General features: G+C 41.6%; 1 protein-coding gene across 6 annotated transcripts in view; it reads right to left on the reverse strand.

Moving 5' to 3' along the window:
- The window catches only part of COL4A4 (collagen type IV alpha 4 chain), a 155,884-nt gene that overhangs the window by 70,393 nt on the left and 67,769 nt on the right, over positions 1-17,722 (reverse strand). For all 6 annotated transcript variants that reach the window (XM_027514975.1, XM_027514951.1, XM_027514961.1 and 3 more), the window contains exons 20-23: positions 12,898-13,062; positions 8,134-8,223; positions 6,981-7,144; positions 1,408-1,480 (exon numbers count right to left, since the gene is read on the reverse strand). In XM_027514975.1, coding sequence (XP_027370776.1) covers positions 1,408-1,480; positions 6,981-7,144; positions 8,134-8,223; positions 12,898-13,062 — 492 coding nt within the window. The remainder of the gene's footprint in view (positions 1-1,407; positions 1,481-6,980; positions 7,145-8,133; positions 8,224-12,897; positions 13,063-17,722) is intronic.

Here is a 17,722-nt window from a genome sequence, read left to right on the forward strand (position 1 = left end):
TCTCAGCAGTGAAGGCAATGGCACCCCACTCCAGTACTCTTGCCTGGAAAATCCCATGGGCAGAGGAGCCTGGTAGGCTGCAGTTCATGGGGTTGTGAAGAGTCAGACACGACTGAGCGACTTCACTTTCACTTTTCACTTTCATGCATTGGAGAAGGAAATGGCAACCCACTCCAGTGTTCTTGACTGGAGAATCCCAGGGACGGGGGAGCCTGGTGGGCTGCCGTCTCTGGGGTCGCACAGAGTCGGACACAACTGAAGTGACTTAGCAGCAGCAGCAGTGAGCAAAGGTGAAAGGAGACAAAGGACTAAAAATAAAGCAATGACCTTGACTCTGCATGGGCAGGTAGAGATTCCTCTGAGTGTCTCAGCTGACTAAAGTCACACAAAGATAATCACGCAAAAATCAGAGGGGAGATTGACAGTGGCCAAACCTGCTGATTCTCTTATTTGAGAAGTGTTTCTTTTCTCATTCTGACAAAGAGATTGTGTGTGGAGGTGCCAGTCTCTACAGCATCTTCCTCAGCTTGTGTGATGCCAAACTTTGTACCCAGCCCTTGGCCATAGTGAATGGGGAAACGGTCCATGGTTGGGCATGTGCCCCAGGCTAATCCAATCCTTCCTGGACTTTTTTCCCTAACTGGAGCAAAAAGAAGTAGAGCTCTCTTTCACCTCTGGTCATGAACTTGGAGCCGCCTGCGGGCACGTACCCATAGACCAGAGAAAACCAGATGGGGAGAAAATGCAGACGGCACAATGAAAGATACAAGAAGCCAAGACAGCTTCCCGATGCAGGCATCCCAGTGCAAATCATACATCTAACCTTTCAAATTTTTCTTAGGTAAGTCAATAAATTACTTCTTTAAAAACACTACTTCAAGCTGAGTTTCTGTCACTTACAACCAAAATATTCTTTTTAAAAAAATATTTATTTGACTTTGTTGGGTCATGTTTGTTGCAGCGTTCAGGCTCAGTTGCCCTGCAGTATGTGGGATCTTAGTTCCCCAACCAGGGATCAAACTGGCATCCCCTGCATTGGGAGGTGAAGTCTTAACCACTGGACCACCAGGGAAGTCCCCCCAAACTTTCTTGATTAATACAAGATATACAATGCAGTGAATAACCACTGGACAAGTCAAGCGAGGTCTTGTTTCAATCAAACCCAATTCACAACAAAGAGGATTTGAGTATGTGACTAAAGGAGTATTTGTGTTTTCAGATAAGATACAGAGGATTTAGGCTCAACATTCACAAGACTCTGAAGGGCAGGGAATATGTTTAAGCAATCTCAACAATCTCAAATCGAATTACAGAACTGATCTTAGGTCACAGGGAAAATTAATGCAAAAGAATGGTTCATACATCATTCATAAAATGGCAGGGAGCCAAGTGATTGATTATGCTCACCTTTCACTCTTGATACAACCATGTCACCTTTTTCTCCTTTGCTGCCAGGTAGTCCTGAGGCACCAGGTTTTCCCTTGGTGAAAAGAAGAACAAGTCAGTTTAATTGTGATGAGTCAAAAGTCATTCGAATACCTCCAACCTCTCTCCTCTTTCCTTCTAAATCACCTGCTCCAGATTCTAGTTTGGCACCATTGGTATCATTCTCTTTCCTCCCTGCCTTACAAAATTGAGGTTCTTGAACTGCATGTAAAACTGGTGGAGTCTGAAAAGTCTGCACTGGGTTCAATAGAAATCACTGTTAGTTTCTTGGTTTTGGCAATATACTCTGTTTAAATAAGATATCACTGGGGGCTTCTCTGGAGGCTCAGTGGTAAAGAATCTGCCTGCCAATGCAAGAGACAGAGGTTCGATCCTTGGGTCAAGAAGATTCCCTGGAGGAGGAAATGACAACCCACTCTAATAGTCTCGCCTGTGAAATACCGTAGACAGGAGCCCAAGCTGCAGTCCATGGGGTCACAAAAGAGTTAGACACTATGTAGCGACTAAACAACAACAAGATATCACTGGGGGAAGCTGGGTGAAGGATTCACGGGACCTCTCCGTATGATTGTGCAACTTTTTGGGAGCCATAAAATAAAAGCATCTCAAAATAATTTATAATAAAAAAATTTTACTATTTTGGGTGTTGTAATGGCACCCCACCCCAGTACTCTTGCCTGGAAAATCCCATGGATGGAGGAGCCTGGTAGGCTGCAGTCCATGTGGTTGCAAAGAGTCAGACACGACTGAGCGACTTCACTTTCACTTTTCACTTTCATGCATTGGAGAAGGAAATAGCAACCCACTCCAGTGTTCTTGCCTGGAGAATCCCAGGGCCGGGGGAGCCTGGTGGGCTGTCATCTATGGGGTCGCACAGAGTCGGACACGACTGAAGCGACTTAGCAGCAGCAGCAGCAGTGTAAAATTGGGAGGAAAGGGAGGGGCGGTAACCACAAAAGCTGCCACTAGAGGGACCTCCCTGGTGAAAGGGCAAGCGTCAGTCACTCAGTGGTCTCCAACCAACCCAAGGACCACACCCAGGTCTTCTGCATTGCAGGCAAATTCTTTACCATCTGAGCCACTAGGGACATCCCTAGTGGTCCAGTGGTTAAGACTCTGTGCTTCCAATGCAGAGGGTTCAATTCCTGGTCAGAGAACTAAGATCCCACATGCTGCAAGGTGCGGCCAAAAAATTTAACAATTAAAAAAAAGAGCTGCCACTAGAGTTGAATGCAGACGTGAGGGATGAAAATTCCTAGGGAGGAAAACAACTGTGATACTGATGAACACTGATGAACACGAGAAGGCAAAATAAGAACACCTTCTGTAATCGATGTATTTCCACTTTATGACAAGTAAACAACTAATTTTGGCCAATGGGTTTATCATCTTTTGATCTCAACGCTGCTCTGAGACTGGACTATTTGGGTCATGGTTTTGTAAGCATTACATATGATCAAATATTAAGCTATCTCAAAAATCTTTTAGCCTACTTTTGGTATATTAGAGCGACCAAGCATTACAGTAAATACAATTATAGAAACACACTGTACATAGCTTAAGGTCACTTATCTAGTGACTTCAATAATCAAGAAACATAGATAAGAATCTGGAAAGAAGTAAAAATGACTGGATGGAATATTTGCTTTGCTTATACAGATGCTACTTTGTCTTATCTTCATACAATCTAACAACATGTTCTAGCAGACTTCATTATCTTTTTGCCTGGTTTCTATCAGTTTGTGAGCGGTGAACTATGAAGGGGAGTAGAGCTACCAGTGGGAATAAGCACAATGGCAGCATCAGTGAGAGAAGAAACAGCCTAAAATGTATACAACAGATATCAAAATTAAAGTGGACCAAACAGTTGGGAGCCACTTAATGTAAAGAAAATATCACTTTGCACACACCACTCAATATTCCCCAAAATATCATTCTAGGACACCATCCTGTGTGCAATGATGTCCAGAAGGGAGAGTTGAAAAAATTTCTTTGTAGAAACAGACAAATGAGACAAGAGAAGAGCTTTAGAAATCATAAAGTGGAAGTATAGGTGAAGTGTTCGTTGTCTTAATTCTTACTTTTACTGTCTATGCTAACTCTTGAGTTAACAATGAGACTGGCCAAAGTATATGCCAGACAGCATCCAATCCAAGAGTTGGTTAATGAAAATGTCCTTCTAGTACCTGAACTATCAAGACAGAAAGCTATTGCCAGAGCACATGAACCAGTTTCTCTCCAGAAAGAGATTGACAGTGGCATGCTTAAATAAACAAGACCGGGGTATCCTAAAGATCAAACTCACCCTGGGAGTCTGAACAGTTTACTTTTGTGACCCCATGGACTCTTTGCAACCCCATGGACTGTAGACCATCACGCTCCTCTGTCCATGGGATTCTCCAGGCAAGAATATTGGAGTGGGTTGCCATTTCCTTCTCCAGGAAATCTTCCTGAGCCAGGAATCGAATCCAGGTCTCCTGCATTGCAGGCAGATTCTTTACTGTCTGAGCCACCAGGGAAGCCCTGCACTTTCACCCTGAAGATCAAATTGACCCTGGAGTCTAAGAAGTTTATTGGCCAGCACACTGGAGACTTAGGACAAACAGTTCTAATACTCTGCAGGTATAGAATTTTAAGTATTAGAGTTAGATCATAGACTTAGTTGAGCTAGTAAGGGGAAAAAACATTACCAGCACTGTGTTTGGATTTTGATAAAGAGATTTACTGAGAACCTACAAGTTGCCAGGCATTATTCTGGGTACAGAAGACACTATAGTTAACAAAACCATCTTGCCTTCACGGCCCTGGATTCCAGTGAAACAAATGTGGAACCTAAAAAACTTCCAGGGCAAAGGTTAACACAACAACAAAATCTCAGCAGCAACAAAGAAGACCTCTCTGCCAGGCATGTATCAGTTATTTTATATGAAGCCAAAGCAGGGACTTCAGCCATAGATGCCCATCAGGGGGCTGTGCCCTTCTGAGAAGCAGGCAAAAGGGCATAGTGGAGACTAGAGCACCCCAACCTCCTCTCATAGGCATGACCACCTCTCCGCTTGCGGCAGCAGTGGGAACACATTGACCTGTGTTAACGAACTTCCAGTTTCTCAAAGGCAGCCACAGATCTCATATGAAGAATACAAAAAGAAAGACCGTGAGGACAAAACCAAAACTGCCAGAGGTTGAGCCCTTGTCATTCTGTGACCTTTGGTTTGCCCTGCAGCTCCTCAGGGCCAGTGACCCTGGTCATCTGGTTCACTGCTGTGTGACAGCTCTCAATGCATGGCTGAACTGAATTCCTACTAACCCTGGAGGATAGTGATGTGATACAGATTTTCCAGGAAGGCCGCAGAGATCACCGGTGTCAGGGTTGGGGTGTAAAGCTTGGTCCACGTGCTCCTAAGCCCTATGCCTTGCACTAGAGCATCCTAGCGGGAAACTCCCTTCCTTGGAAGTGCTCTCAGGCTAAGGCAAGGAATATAAAGCTTTGGTCCAATCACAGAAAAAAATGGCTGAGAACATAAACCTATTTTTCTGTTTGGTACTTTGCCACCAACCTGTGGCTGCTGAGGCCAGGGATCAGCAGAAGAGAGATGTACGGAGGAGTGAGAGCACCCTGTCTGTGGGTCCTTTTGTTCATCCCTCACTCCCTCCTTTCCTTTCCTGTGCCCCATGGTGTGAACCTGGTCCCTAACTGTGATCCCAATTTGATGAATTTAATACAGAGAAGTCATATGGACAGAAGCATATACAGAACAAAGACATCAGAAATACGGCCAGTTTAATACAACATTGTAAATGAACTATACTTCAATATAAATTAAACATTTAAAAACACTAATGAGGTAAGCCCTGGAGCAACTGCATTACATAAACTTTTACCAGGATAACCCTGGATGAATCTGTAACTCACAATCCAAGATGCTAGCTCTGAGAAGCAACTCAGTGTGAAGGCAGGAAAAAGTTTAGAGTCAATAAAACCTTCACTAAGAAGAGTAAGTAACGACACAGAAAAATGACTATGAAAAAATGTTGAATTAAAAAAATCAGACTATAAAATGCAACATACTTAGTAATTACAACCACGTTCATTCAACATATGTGTATGAAGGATGCAGCTTCTCCTTGAGTTGACTTTGCTAATGTTACAAGTGGGGTGTGGGAAGAGTGAAACAAAAACCTTCACTTAAGGCTCTGAAACTGGGATCTTATTTTCCCAAGATTTCCTGAGGGAAATGGAAAAGAGTGCACTGGGGCTGATGGTTGGGCCCCAGGCCACCCCAGGATTAAGCCCCTGTAACAAAGGCTGTCTCCAGCCTCCAGAGGAGCGTGCCCTGGAGGGCACTGATCTTATTCAGAGGGACAGCCTCAGCCCAGGGCACTTGTAATGGTTCCTTGGAACAGTCAGCAAATGAGAGTCACAGCAAGATCTCACCCACCCTCTGGCACAAAACATCATGTAAACTCTGACAGAGCCAATATTTATAGCTCCAGGCCAATCAATCGCTCATCTGGATCCTTACTTGAATCATCTCAGCTTCTACCCAGCACTTTCACTTCTTTGTCTAATTGGTGCCTCAAACTTAAAATGTGCCCAATGGCTCTGCATCCTTTCTTACCCCATGCTTACTCTTCACGTTGCCCCTCCTCCCCCATCTTGGTTCCATCCTTTACTTCTCTGCTTTTCATATCTCATGTCTGGTCTCACAGCCAATCTGTTGGCTCTGTGGTCAAGATATATCTAGAATCCGACCACCTCCCGCCACACCCAACATTAATATGGAAACCTGTCCACCTTCATATTTCACCAGGATTACTGGAGCAATCGCTCAGCTAAATCTTCCTACTTCCTCCCTTATCCTCTCTGGTCTGTCCTTAACAAAGCTACAAGTGTGATACTGTTAAAACCAAGCTCAGATTTATCCCTCCTTAAGATTCTCCACCAGCTGCTCCATGACATTCAGAGCACAAGTTCTAAGCAGCCCTTCTACAAAACCCTATGCTCTCCAACCCCTCCTAACCTCCAGCCATTTCTATGACTTCATCTGCTACTCTGCCCCTCATTCTCTCCACTCAAACCACACTAGATGGCAATGGACTTTATTGCCGTCTGCCATAGTGCACATTCACTTGTCTATCTGTCATGAGGTGTGTATTCTCCCCACAGAGAAGGAGCCCCAGGAGGGCAGAGATTGTGCTCTGGTCCCTGCTGTATCTGGAATAGCACCTGGAGCATAGTAAGTCCTCAATAAACAATTGATTGAACAAATGAATGATGAATGGATGAATAAAAGGACAGAGACAATTTTTTGCCATTAATATACTTATAGATTCGAAACATATAATATATTGTAATTCAACTATACATCAATAAAAATAAATTTAAAAACTTAAAAACCATATATATCACATTATATATATTACAATATATACAATACATATATTAAAAACATATATATAGCACTATAAATTACAGAGGGGTACAACTGAATTATAACTCTGTTAAAAGATAAAAAAACTGGGAAGTTACTCACCGGTGGCCCTGGAGATCCTTTGGCACCAGGAGGGCCTGGGGAACCTTTTTCTCCAAGCCACCCAGGGAGCCCCAAGTCTCCCTTACTCCCTTGCCTCCCAGGAGGCCCTGGAGGGCCTGATGGGCCCATGGGACCAGGCTGGCAGGCACAGAGCCCTGAGCTCCCTAGACAGAGGATAAAAGGCAGCTTTGTTATATTTCCTGAATGAAATCCCAATAAAGTCCTTACTATACAAAACCAATAGTGTGAATAAGAACAAAAAGGGTCTGATGCACACAATTCTTATCGCAGACAACTGACAACATGTGATGGGGGAGGGGTACAGAGCATGATGTGGAGGTAGCTATGGTCTATGTGGCTGGACATATTGTTTCTAGACAATGGGGTGTTCTGTGTCTTAAAAAATTCACCCTGGTAAAATCAAGGGGAAAAGCTAATGCTGAATTCTATTGCAGAAACTTTGAAAATAAGAAAATTTCTTATCTTTAAAAGTTTAGATAGCTCTTATTTGGATCCTGCTTAGAAAAAAAAACTCTTAATTTGGTTCCTGCTGAAAAAACAACAATTAAAATTGGTTAGAGTATAAACTTTGAACATTTAAAGAATCCAAATAAAATATGTAAAGAGGATTATTGAATGCATATCACAGTTGATAATTCACTAAATGCATTTTCTACTCATCAGGATTTTTAGTCTAAAAAATACCATTAGGATAATCAAATTGCTCAGCTTTCATACCTGCCTGACTCTGTTAGCCAAAAACACACCAAACAATTTAGAGTGTAGAAACAGAGAGCTAGAGGCATTTGGTGAATCTAGGAAAGATGGGACCCACAGAGAGAAATTGAAATTGAAGATCAAAACTGTCCTATCTCTGCTTTTTTCAAGGAATTGAGAGGATCTCATGGAAAAGAGTCACCACTTTGAGACAAATCTCATGGCAGATAAATGTCTCCTTTATATTCTAAAATATGGATTTGACTTTTTGGCAAGGTCTAATCACGTCACAAGCACACAATGAGTTAGGTGGTCACAGGGTAACTAAAGGGAGTAAAAAAACCTAAATGAAAGGCCATACTGTACATATCACATAATGCCTCCCAACCCTCCACTGCTGTTTTTTTCTAGAAATTCTACTTGGAGGAATACTTGCCTTTTTCTCCTTTGGAGCCTCGTCTTCCTGGAGGACCCACTTTGCCTTTTGTTCCTTGTGGTCCGGGTTGCCCAACAGTACAATATACAGCTTCACAGTGGGATAGGGGAGTGCAGAGAGAATCACACGATTTTTGTGAATACCTACTAGCAAACAAGTAGAAGTGTCTCTCATACTTCAATCATCCCCTTACCCCTATTCTTTCTTCCACTCCTTTCTTAAGATTCTTTCTCTCTGATATAAGAATATGTACACAAATAGACCATACAGTTGTCTCAGCAAGCTTCTGGTACCATAACCATTGATTAAAACCATCCCTAATCTCAGCCCTAATTTAGTGGATTGTAGGGTAAGGTAGGGAATTAGAAAACAAACAAATATACCAAAACAAAACAAATAAAGTAAGAATCAGTGTATGGCACAGATCATTTTCCCCCATTCATTTATCAATAATTACCTAATAAAGAAAGCATAAAGCAGAGTTTGTAAAAGCAAAAATTCAGAGATATCTGACCAAAATGACAGATAAAGTACAAACAGTAAGTTCCTTGTTCTCTCCAAACAGACAGTAAAAGAATATTATAAAAAGACAGAATTCTTTAAGACAAAGAAACAACAAGAGAAAGGAAACAACAGCAAAAAAAAAAAAAAAAATGTAAAAAGATTTAGCAGATTTTTAAAAGCTGAACTCCAAGCAGGCTGTAGGGGAAGCAGAAAAAGAGCATAGCTAACTGAAAAATCTCTCCTAAAGTTCAGGCATTGGTACCTCTGAAGCAGAATGACAGTGAGGACCCACATAGGTTGACTGGTCAAAGAAACAGCTAAACAGTTAAGAAATCTTTCTTAAAAATTGCAGCAGGAAAAAACAAACTCCCTCAAATAAGAGAAAACAGACAATACAGTAAGAAGAAATCTTTAAAAAATAAACTATATAGTTTAAAAAACAGACAAAGGAAAGCATTTCATCCCTGAGACATGAACAAGCTGCTGCAAAAAGACACATTAAGAGAGAACAACACCAACAACAAAATTCTCAGAAATTAAAAAAAAAATGGTTATTAAAGCAGAAATTTCAAAATTCAGAAGCAGAGTTGGAATATGGAGTTGAGGAAGTGTATCAGAAAGTGTAAGGAAAAATAAAAAGATGAAGATAATAGGTGAAGATTTGAAAAAGAGAGGTATAGGATTGATTCTGAAACAGACAAATATATTGTGTCCAGAAATAGAAAGCAGAGGGAAAAATCACAGAATATTTTCAAAAAAATTACTTCAAGACATTTTTCCAGAAATGAGGGATTTGTGTTCAATTGAAACTGCTCTGAGTGCCTGCAAATTTACCCACACTGAGGTAAATCACTGTGAAATTTATGGACATTGAATACAAAGAAAAATTCCTAGAAGCTTTCAGAGAAAAAAGAGACTTTAAACAAAGGATCAACTATCTAAAGATTATTGAACTTCTTAGTAAAAACACTAAAAAAAAAAAAAAGAAAGAAAGAAAGGAAAATGCCTTCAAAAACCTGAAGGAAAAAATGATTGCAATCTACAATTTTATATTCAACCAAACTATCAATCAAATTTCACAGCAGAATAAATGTATTTCAAATATCCCAAATGTATACACTTTCTCACAAAGCATAATGAGAGAGTAAACCAACAGATGAGGCTGAAGAAAGAAGGGAAAACCACTAGACCATTCAAGTATGACCTAAATCAAATCCCTCACAATTATACAGTGGAAGTGACAAGTAGATTCAAGGGATTAGATCTAATAGACAGAGTGCCTGAAGAACTATGGATGGAGGTTTGTAATGTTGTACAGGAGGCTGTGATCAAAACCATCCCCAAGAAAAAGAAATTCAAAAAGGCAAAATGGTTGTCTGAGCAGGCCTTACAAATAGCTGAGAAAAGAAGAGAAGCGAAAGGCAAAGGAGAAAAGAAAAGATATATCCAATTGAATAGTTCCAAAGAATAGCAAGGGGAGATAAAAAAAAGCCTTCCTCGGTGATCAATCCAAAGAAATAGAGGAAAACAAAAGAATGGGAAAGACTAGAGATCTTTTCAAAAAAATTAGAGATACAAGGGAAACTTTTATGCAAAGATGGGCACCACAAAGGACAGAAATGGTATGGACCTAACAGAAGCAGAAGATATTAAGAAGAGGCAGCAAAAATACACAGAAGAACTATACAAAAAAGATCTTAATGACCCAAAAAACCAAGATGGTGTGGTCACTCACCTAGAGCCAGACAACCTAGAATGCAAAGTCAAGTGGGCCTTAGGAAGCATCACTATGAATAAAGTTATTGGAGGTGATGGAATTCCAGTTGAGCTATTTCAAATCTTAAAAGACGATGCTGTGAAAGTGCTGCACTCAATATGCCAGCAAATTTGGAAAACTCAGCAGTGGCCACAGGACTGGAAAAGGTCAGTTTTCATTCCAATCCCAAAGAAAGTAAATGCCAAAGAATGCTCAAACTACCAAACAATTGCATTCATCTCACATGCTAGCAAAGTAATGATCAAAATTCTCCAAGCAAGGCTTCAACAATACATGAACTGAGAACTTCCAGATGTTCAAGCTGGTTTTAGAAAAGGCAGAATAACCAGAGATCAAATTGCCAATATCTGTTGGATCATCAAAAAAGCAAGAGAGTTCCAGAGAAACATCTACTTCTGCTTTATTGACCACGCCAATGCCTTTGACTGTGTGGATAACAGCAAACTGTGAAAATGCTTCAAGAGGTGGGAATACCAGACTACCTTACCTGCCTCTTGAGAAATCTGTATGCAGGTCAAGAAGCAACAGTTAGAATTGGACATGGAACAATGGACTGGTTCCAAATTAGGAAAGGAGTACGTCAAGGCTGTATACTGTCACCCTGCTTTTTTAACTTATATGCAGAGTACATCATGAGAAATGTGAGACTGGATGAAGCACAAGCTGGAATCAAGATTGCTGGGAGAAATATCAATAACCTCATATATGCAGATGATATCACCCTTCTGCTTGAAAGCAAAAAGGAACAAGAGCCTCTTGATAAAGGTGAAAGAGGAGAGTGAAAATACTGGCTTAAAATTCAACATTCAGAAAATGAAGATCATGGCATCCAGCCCCATCACTTCATGGCAAATAGATGGGGAGACAGTGGAAACAGTGACATACTTTATTTTCCTGGGCTCCAAAATCACTACAGATGGTGACTGCATCCATGAAATTAAAAGATGCTTACTCCTTGGAAGAAAAGCTATGACCAACCTAGACAGTGTATTAAAAAGCAGAGACATTACTTTGCCCACAAAAATCCATCTAGTCAAAGCTATGGTTTTTCCAGTGGTCGTGTATGGATGTGAGAGTTGGACTATAAAGAAAGCTGAGTGCTGAAGAATTGATGCTTTTGAACTGTGGTGTTAGAGAAGACACTTGAGAGTCCCTTGGACTGTAAAGAATCAAACCAGTCAATCGTAAAGGAAATCAGTCCTAAATATTCATTAGAAGGATTGATGCTGAACCTGAAGCTCCAATACTTTGGCCACCTGATGTGAAGAACTGACTCATTGGAGAAGACCCTGATGCTGGGAAAGATTGAAGGCAGGAGGACAAAGGATGAGATGGTTGGATGGCATCACTGACTCAATGGACATGAGTTTGAGCAAGCTCTGGGAGCTGGTGATGGACAGGGAAGCCTGGTGTGCTGCAGTCCATGGGGTCACAAAGAGTCAAATACGACTGAGCAACTGAACTGAACTGAAAGCGACCAAAGAAATATATGAGTTGTGGGGAAAAAGGAACCCAAAGAAAGAGAGGCAGAGACAGACAGACAGGTAGAGATACAATATGTAGGATAACGATGAAGGAAGATCTCAGGCAGGATCTTAGCATCAGCTTTTGAAATTGTAACCTGACCTAACTTGAACAGTCATAAAGCTCCAGAAGAGACTTATTCAAAGAGATAACACTGGTAATGAGTTACAATGCATGATTAAGAGATTTATACAATTTTCGATGATTTGAGGTTGAATTAGCAATAAGTATATTGAAAACCAAGCAAACACACAAAAAAGAATGTTAAGACAATTATTAACTAAATGCCATGCTGGGAAAGCACAAGAGTAATATATATTATTATATGAATAAACCAATGAATAACATTTATATAATCTTTCAGTATAGATACTGAACATTTAACTAAAATAATGATGATAACTGTATTGATAGGTTGTAGAAATAGAAAACGTGCACGTGTGGCAAGGAAAGAGGGACGTTCATCTGTGGACAGGAAAGTCAAATAATACTGCTCAAACTGAAAAATTAAGAAATAGCGACACATGTTTGCTAAATGGTCATAAAAGACAAATAACAGAAGATTCAGCTAACTGTGTGGAAATAATTGCCCCTGGGGTGGACAGAATAGGAGACTCTGGGATGGTTATTTTTCACAAAAGGCTTTATAGAGCTGTTTGACTCTTAAGTCTGGTCTGCATATGACTCCTAAAAATTAAAACTATATTCAAAAAATAAAAACTGTGTTCATTTACAAAATTCTATCATCACACTAAAATTCTCAACCAAACATTTTCACATACTTTAATGGATGTGGTAGGTCAATATCAGTTGACGTTTTTGTATTGTTAATAACACTAACTTGGCTTATGAAATATTAGACAACCTTTAAAAAATTTGGAAAGTCACATTTTCTGTATGATACTGCAAATATCAAATGCAACGTAAATGTTATGAAATGTGAATGAAGAGCACTTTACCATCTGATCCCGGAGGTCCCGGCAGTCCCGGCACTCCAGGCAGCCCAGTTGGTCCCTGGTTGCCTGGTTTTCCTGGAGCAGAATCAGCTCTTCCAGGAACCCCAGCTGCCCCTGGAAATCCTGGGTGACCAGGAAATCCTCGTGGCCCAGGAGGTCCCGTCATGCCTCCAAGAGAAATCAAGAATGAAAACCACATATACTCAGATAATCTCACATTAATACTCTCAAAATTTTTTTCTGTGTAAGAAATAAAAATCAGTGCATCTTTCTTAGGCAGTGGAATTTTTTTAAGGAAAAAAAATTGTAGTTTAAAAATAACTGAGTATCCCAGCCATCAAAATGCCTCAACTCCTTTGAAACAAGAACACAAGTGGTAATAAGAAAGATTTGGGGAATTAAATTTTCTTTTTGTCCATTCTTTGGAATTAATGGGAAAGTAGTATATATTATTTAATTAAATTTACTTTTAAAATCTGTCCACCTTGATAATTTGATAGAACCTAACCTGAACAAACATATCAACACATTCAGTGAATTAAAACATGAGCTCACAGAAAAACAAATACTATATGATATCAGTTATACATGGGATCTAAAAAATACAGCAAACTACTGAATATAAAAAAAAGGGAAGCAGATTCAAAGACATAAAGAACAAATTAGTAGTTACTGGTGGGGAGAGGAGGGGGGCAATACTTGGGTATGGAGCAACAAACTATTATGTATAAAATAAGCTACAAAGATATATTGTACAAAATGGAGAATATAGCCAATATTTTATAATAACTATAACTGGAGCATAATCCTTAAAATTGTGAAGCACTATACTTGCTCCTTGGAAGAAAAGTTATGACCAACCTAGACAGCATGTTAAAAAACAGAGACATTACTTTGCCCACAAAGGTCCATCTAGTCAAAGCTATGGTTTTTCCAGTAGTCATGTATGGATGTGAGAGTTGAATAATAAAGAAAGCTGAGCATAGAAGAGTTGATGCTTTTGGACTGTGGTGCTGGAGAAGACTCTTGAGAGTCCCTTGGACTGCAAGGACATCCAACTAGTCCATCCTAAAGGAAATCAGTCCTGAATACTCATTGGAAGGATTGATGCTGAAACTGAAACTCCAATACTTCGGCCACCTGGTGCAAAGAACTAACTCATTTGAAAAGACCCTGATGCTGGGAAAGATTGAAGGCGGGAGGAGAAGGGGATGACAGAGGATGAGATGCCTGGATGGCATCACCAACTCAATGGACATGAGTTTGAGTAAACTCTAGGAGTTGGTGATGGAGAAGGAGGCCTGGCGTGCTGCGATTCATGGGGTTGCAAAGAGTCGGACACGACTGAGCAACTGAACTGACTGATACTGTACACCTATCAGATCAGATCAGATCAGTCACTCAGTCGTGTCCGACTCTTTGCGACCCCATGAATCGCAGCATGCCAGGCCTCCCTGTTCCTCACCAACTCCCGGAGTTCACTCAGACACCTATAACTTATAATATTGTACAGCAACTATACTTCACTAAAATTTTTAAATAAGGAGAAAATAAAGAGGTAATGCATTAAATCATACAGATAGGTGTCTGTGTGTGTGTGTTAGTCGCTCAGTCGTGTCTGACACTTTGCAATCCCAGGGACTATAGTCGGCCAGCTTCCTCTGTCCATGGGATTCTCCAGGCAAGAATACTGGAGTGGATTGCCATTTCCTTCTCCAGGGGATCTTCCTGACCCAGGGGTCGAACCCAGATATCTTGCATTGCAAGTGGATGCTCTACCATCTGAACTCTTAGGGTAGCCCTCAGATAGGTATCTAGCATATAATTTTAAAGTGAAAGTGGAGAGTGAAAAAGTTGGCTTAAAGCTCAACATTCAGAAAACGAAGATCATGGCATCTGGTCCCATCACTTCATGGGAAATAGATGGGGAAACAGTGGCAGACTTTATTTTTCTGGGCTCCAAAATCACCACAGATGGTGACTGCAGCCATGAAATTAAAAGACACTTACTCCTTGGAAGGAAAATTATGACCAACCTAGATATCATATTCAAAAGCAGAGACATTACTTTGCCAACAAAGGTCCGTCTAGTCAAGGTTTCCTGTGGTCATGTATGGATGTGAGAGTTGGACTGTGAAGAAGACTGAGCGCCGAAGAATTGATGCTTTTGAACTGTGGTGTTGGAGAAGACTCTTGAGAGTCCCTTGGACTGCAAGGAGATCCAACCAGTCCATTCTGAAGGAGATCAGCCCTGGGATTTCTTGGGAAGGAATGATGTTGAAGCTGAAACTCCAGTACTTTGGCCACCTCATGCAAAGAGTTGACTCATTGGAAAAGACTCTGATGCTGGGAGGGATTGGGGGCAGGAGGAGAAGGGGACAATAGAGGATAAGATGGCTGGATGGCATCACTGACTCGATGGACATGAGTCTGAGTGAACTCCGGGAGTTGGTGATGGACAGGGAGGCCTGGCATGCTGGGATTCATGGGGTCTCGAAGAGTTGGACACGGCTGAGTGACTGATCTGATCTGAGGAGAAGGCAATGGCAACCCACTCCAGTACCCTTGCCTGGAAAATCCCATGGACAGAGGAGCCTGGTAGGCTGCAGTTCATGGGGTTGTGAAGAGTCAGACACGACTGAGCGACTTCACTTTCACTTTTCACTTTCATGCATTGGAGAAGGAAACAGCAACCCACTCAAGTGTTCTTGAATGGAGAATCCCAGGGACGGGGGAGCCTGGTGGGCTGCCGTCTATGGGGTCGCACAGAGTCGGACACGACTGAAGCGACTTAGCAGCAGCAGCAGCAGGAGAATTTAATGAGAAAATTAGTGTTGCCTTTTAGGTACTAAAATGTGATATTTGGGCATGCTTGTAATATGCATAGAGAAAGCAATGGCACCCTACTCCAGTACTCTTGCCTGGAAAATCCCATGGACAGAGGAGCCTGGTAGGCTGCAGTCCATGGGGTCACTAAGAGTCGGACACGACTGATTGACTTCACTTTTACTTTTCACTTTCACACATTGGAGAAGGAAATGGCACCCAGTGTTCTTGCCTGGAGAATCCCAGGGACAGGGGAGCCTGATGGGCTTCCATCTATGGGGTCACACAGAGTCAGACATGACTGAAGTGACTTAGCAGCAGCAGCAGCAGCAATAATATGCTTATATGGAGATAGTCTTCTAATCTTTTATGATCAAATTAAGTGGGGAGCATACTTTATTAACACAGCCAAAAACTTGGACTCATATAATTATCTATATAGAGGTGATATACTATAACCATGTAGGTTGGTGGAAAGCATAGAGATGCTAGATTTGAACCTGGCCTCTGTCTCTCCAGCCACAGGTACCAAAGTAGGTTATGTAACTTATTTAATTCTCTACATCTTCCTCAGAGGCTTCTAATGAGGATGAAACAAAATAATCCACATAAGGACCTTAATGTATAGGGACTGGCTATAGGAAGTTCTCAGCAAAGGATTGGAAGTTCAGGGGAGGTCAAAGTAATATTCAGTATGTTCAGGGGAAGTCAAAGTAATGCAGGAGCAGCTGAATCCTGCCCCTCCTCGATACCCTACTCACCAACCCCATACTGACAGCTTTGGCTTCAAAACAGCCAGAAGCCCTCATATGATAGCAACCACTTCTATCTGCTTCGTCCTAAGCACACCTAGTACCAGAATCTCTCAGATGGAAGATGGTCATTATTAAAGTTGGTGTCCTGGTAGCTCTTGCTTCTCACGCCCTTGCAGAACCCTGACAGTCTCCTAGCAAGAAGTGGAGGTCCCTCTTCCCTGCAATGTGGCAGCCTTTGGTGACTGTTTGAACTAATCAAGTATGGTGGGAGTGACGCTGTATGGCTTCCCAGGCCAGATTATTAAAGACAATTCAGGTTCTGCCTTGTGAGCTGAAATGCTTGGGACTGGAGTCCTGAACCACCATGGAAGCAATATTATCACCCGGAAGCCACCATGCTGTAAGGAAGTCTAAGTTAAGTGCAGAGCCACATAGCAAGGCTTGAGACTATATGAGAGACAAATGAGAGAGATGTCTGGCCAGTCCTCATGTTTCTGTTCCAGCTAGTCTACAGCTATGAGTGAGTGAGTGAAGTTGCTCAGTCGTGTCTGACTCTTTGTGATCCCATGGACTGTAGCCTTCAAGGCTCCTCTGTCCATGGAATTTTCCAGGCAAGAGGACTGGAGTGGGTTGCCATTTCCTTCTCCAGGGGACCTTCCCAACCCAGGGATCAAACCCGGGTTTCCCGCATTGAGGGCAGATGCTTTACCATCTGAGCCATCAGGGAAGTCCCTAGTCTACAGCTATAACTAGATGAAAATCTTTGCTCTGGAATCACTTGGGTTAATGCCTCCTGAATTCCTGAACCATGGAAAGAGTGAAGGGTGTATGCTGAATGTTGGGGTTACTTGTTTAGCAACAGACAATTGGAACCCCATTTGTCATCAGTAATGTAGCACCCAAAGTAAATAGATGGCTTTCATTCTTGTGTGCATATGTGCTGAGGCTTTACATATATTTTCAGACATTAGCTTTACTCCTCAGCTCAGTTCAGTTCAGTTCAGTTGCTCAGTCGTGTCCAACTCTTTGTGACCCCATGAATCGCAGCACGCCAGGCCTCCCTGTCCATCACCAACTCCCGGAGTTCACTCAGACTCATGTCCATCGAGTTGGTGATGACATCCAGCCATCTCATCCTCTGTCATCCCCTTCTCCTCCTGCCCCCAATCCCTCCCAGCATCAGAGTCTTTTCCAATGAGTCAACTCTTCGCATGAGGTGGCCAAAGTACTGGAGTTTCAGCTTTACC

Source organism: Bos indicus x Bos taurus, chromosome 2 (assembly GCF_003369695.1).
Source record: "Bos indicus x Bos taurus breed Angus x Brahman F1 hybrid chromosome 2, Bos_hybrid_MaternalHap_v2.0, whole genome shotgun sequence".
Taxonomy (NCBI): Eukaryota; Metazoa; Chordata; class Mammalia; order Artiodactyla; family Bovidae; genus Bos; species Bos indicus x Bos taurus.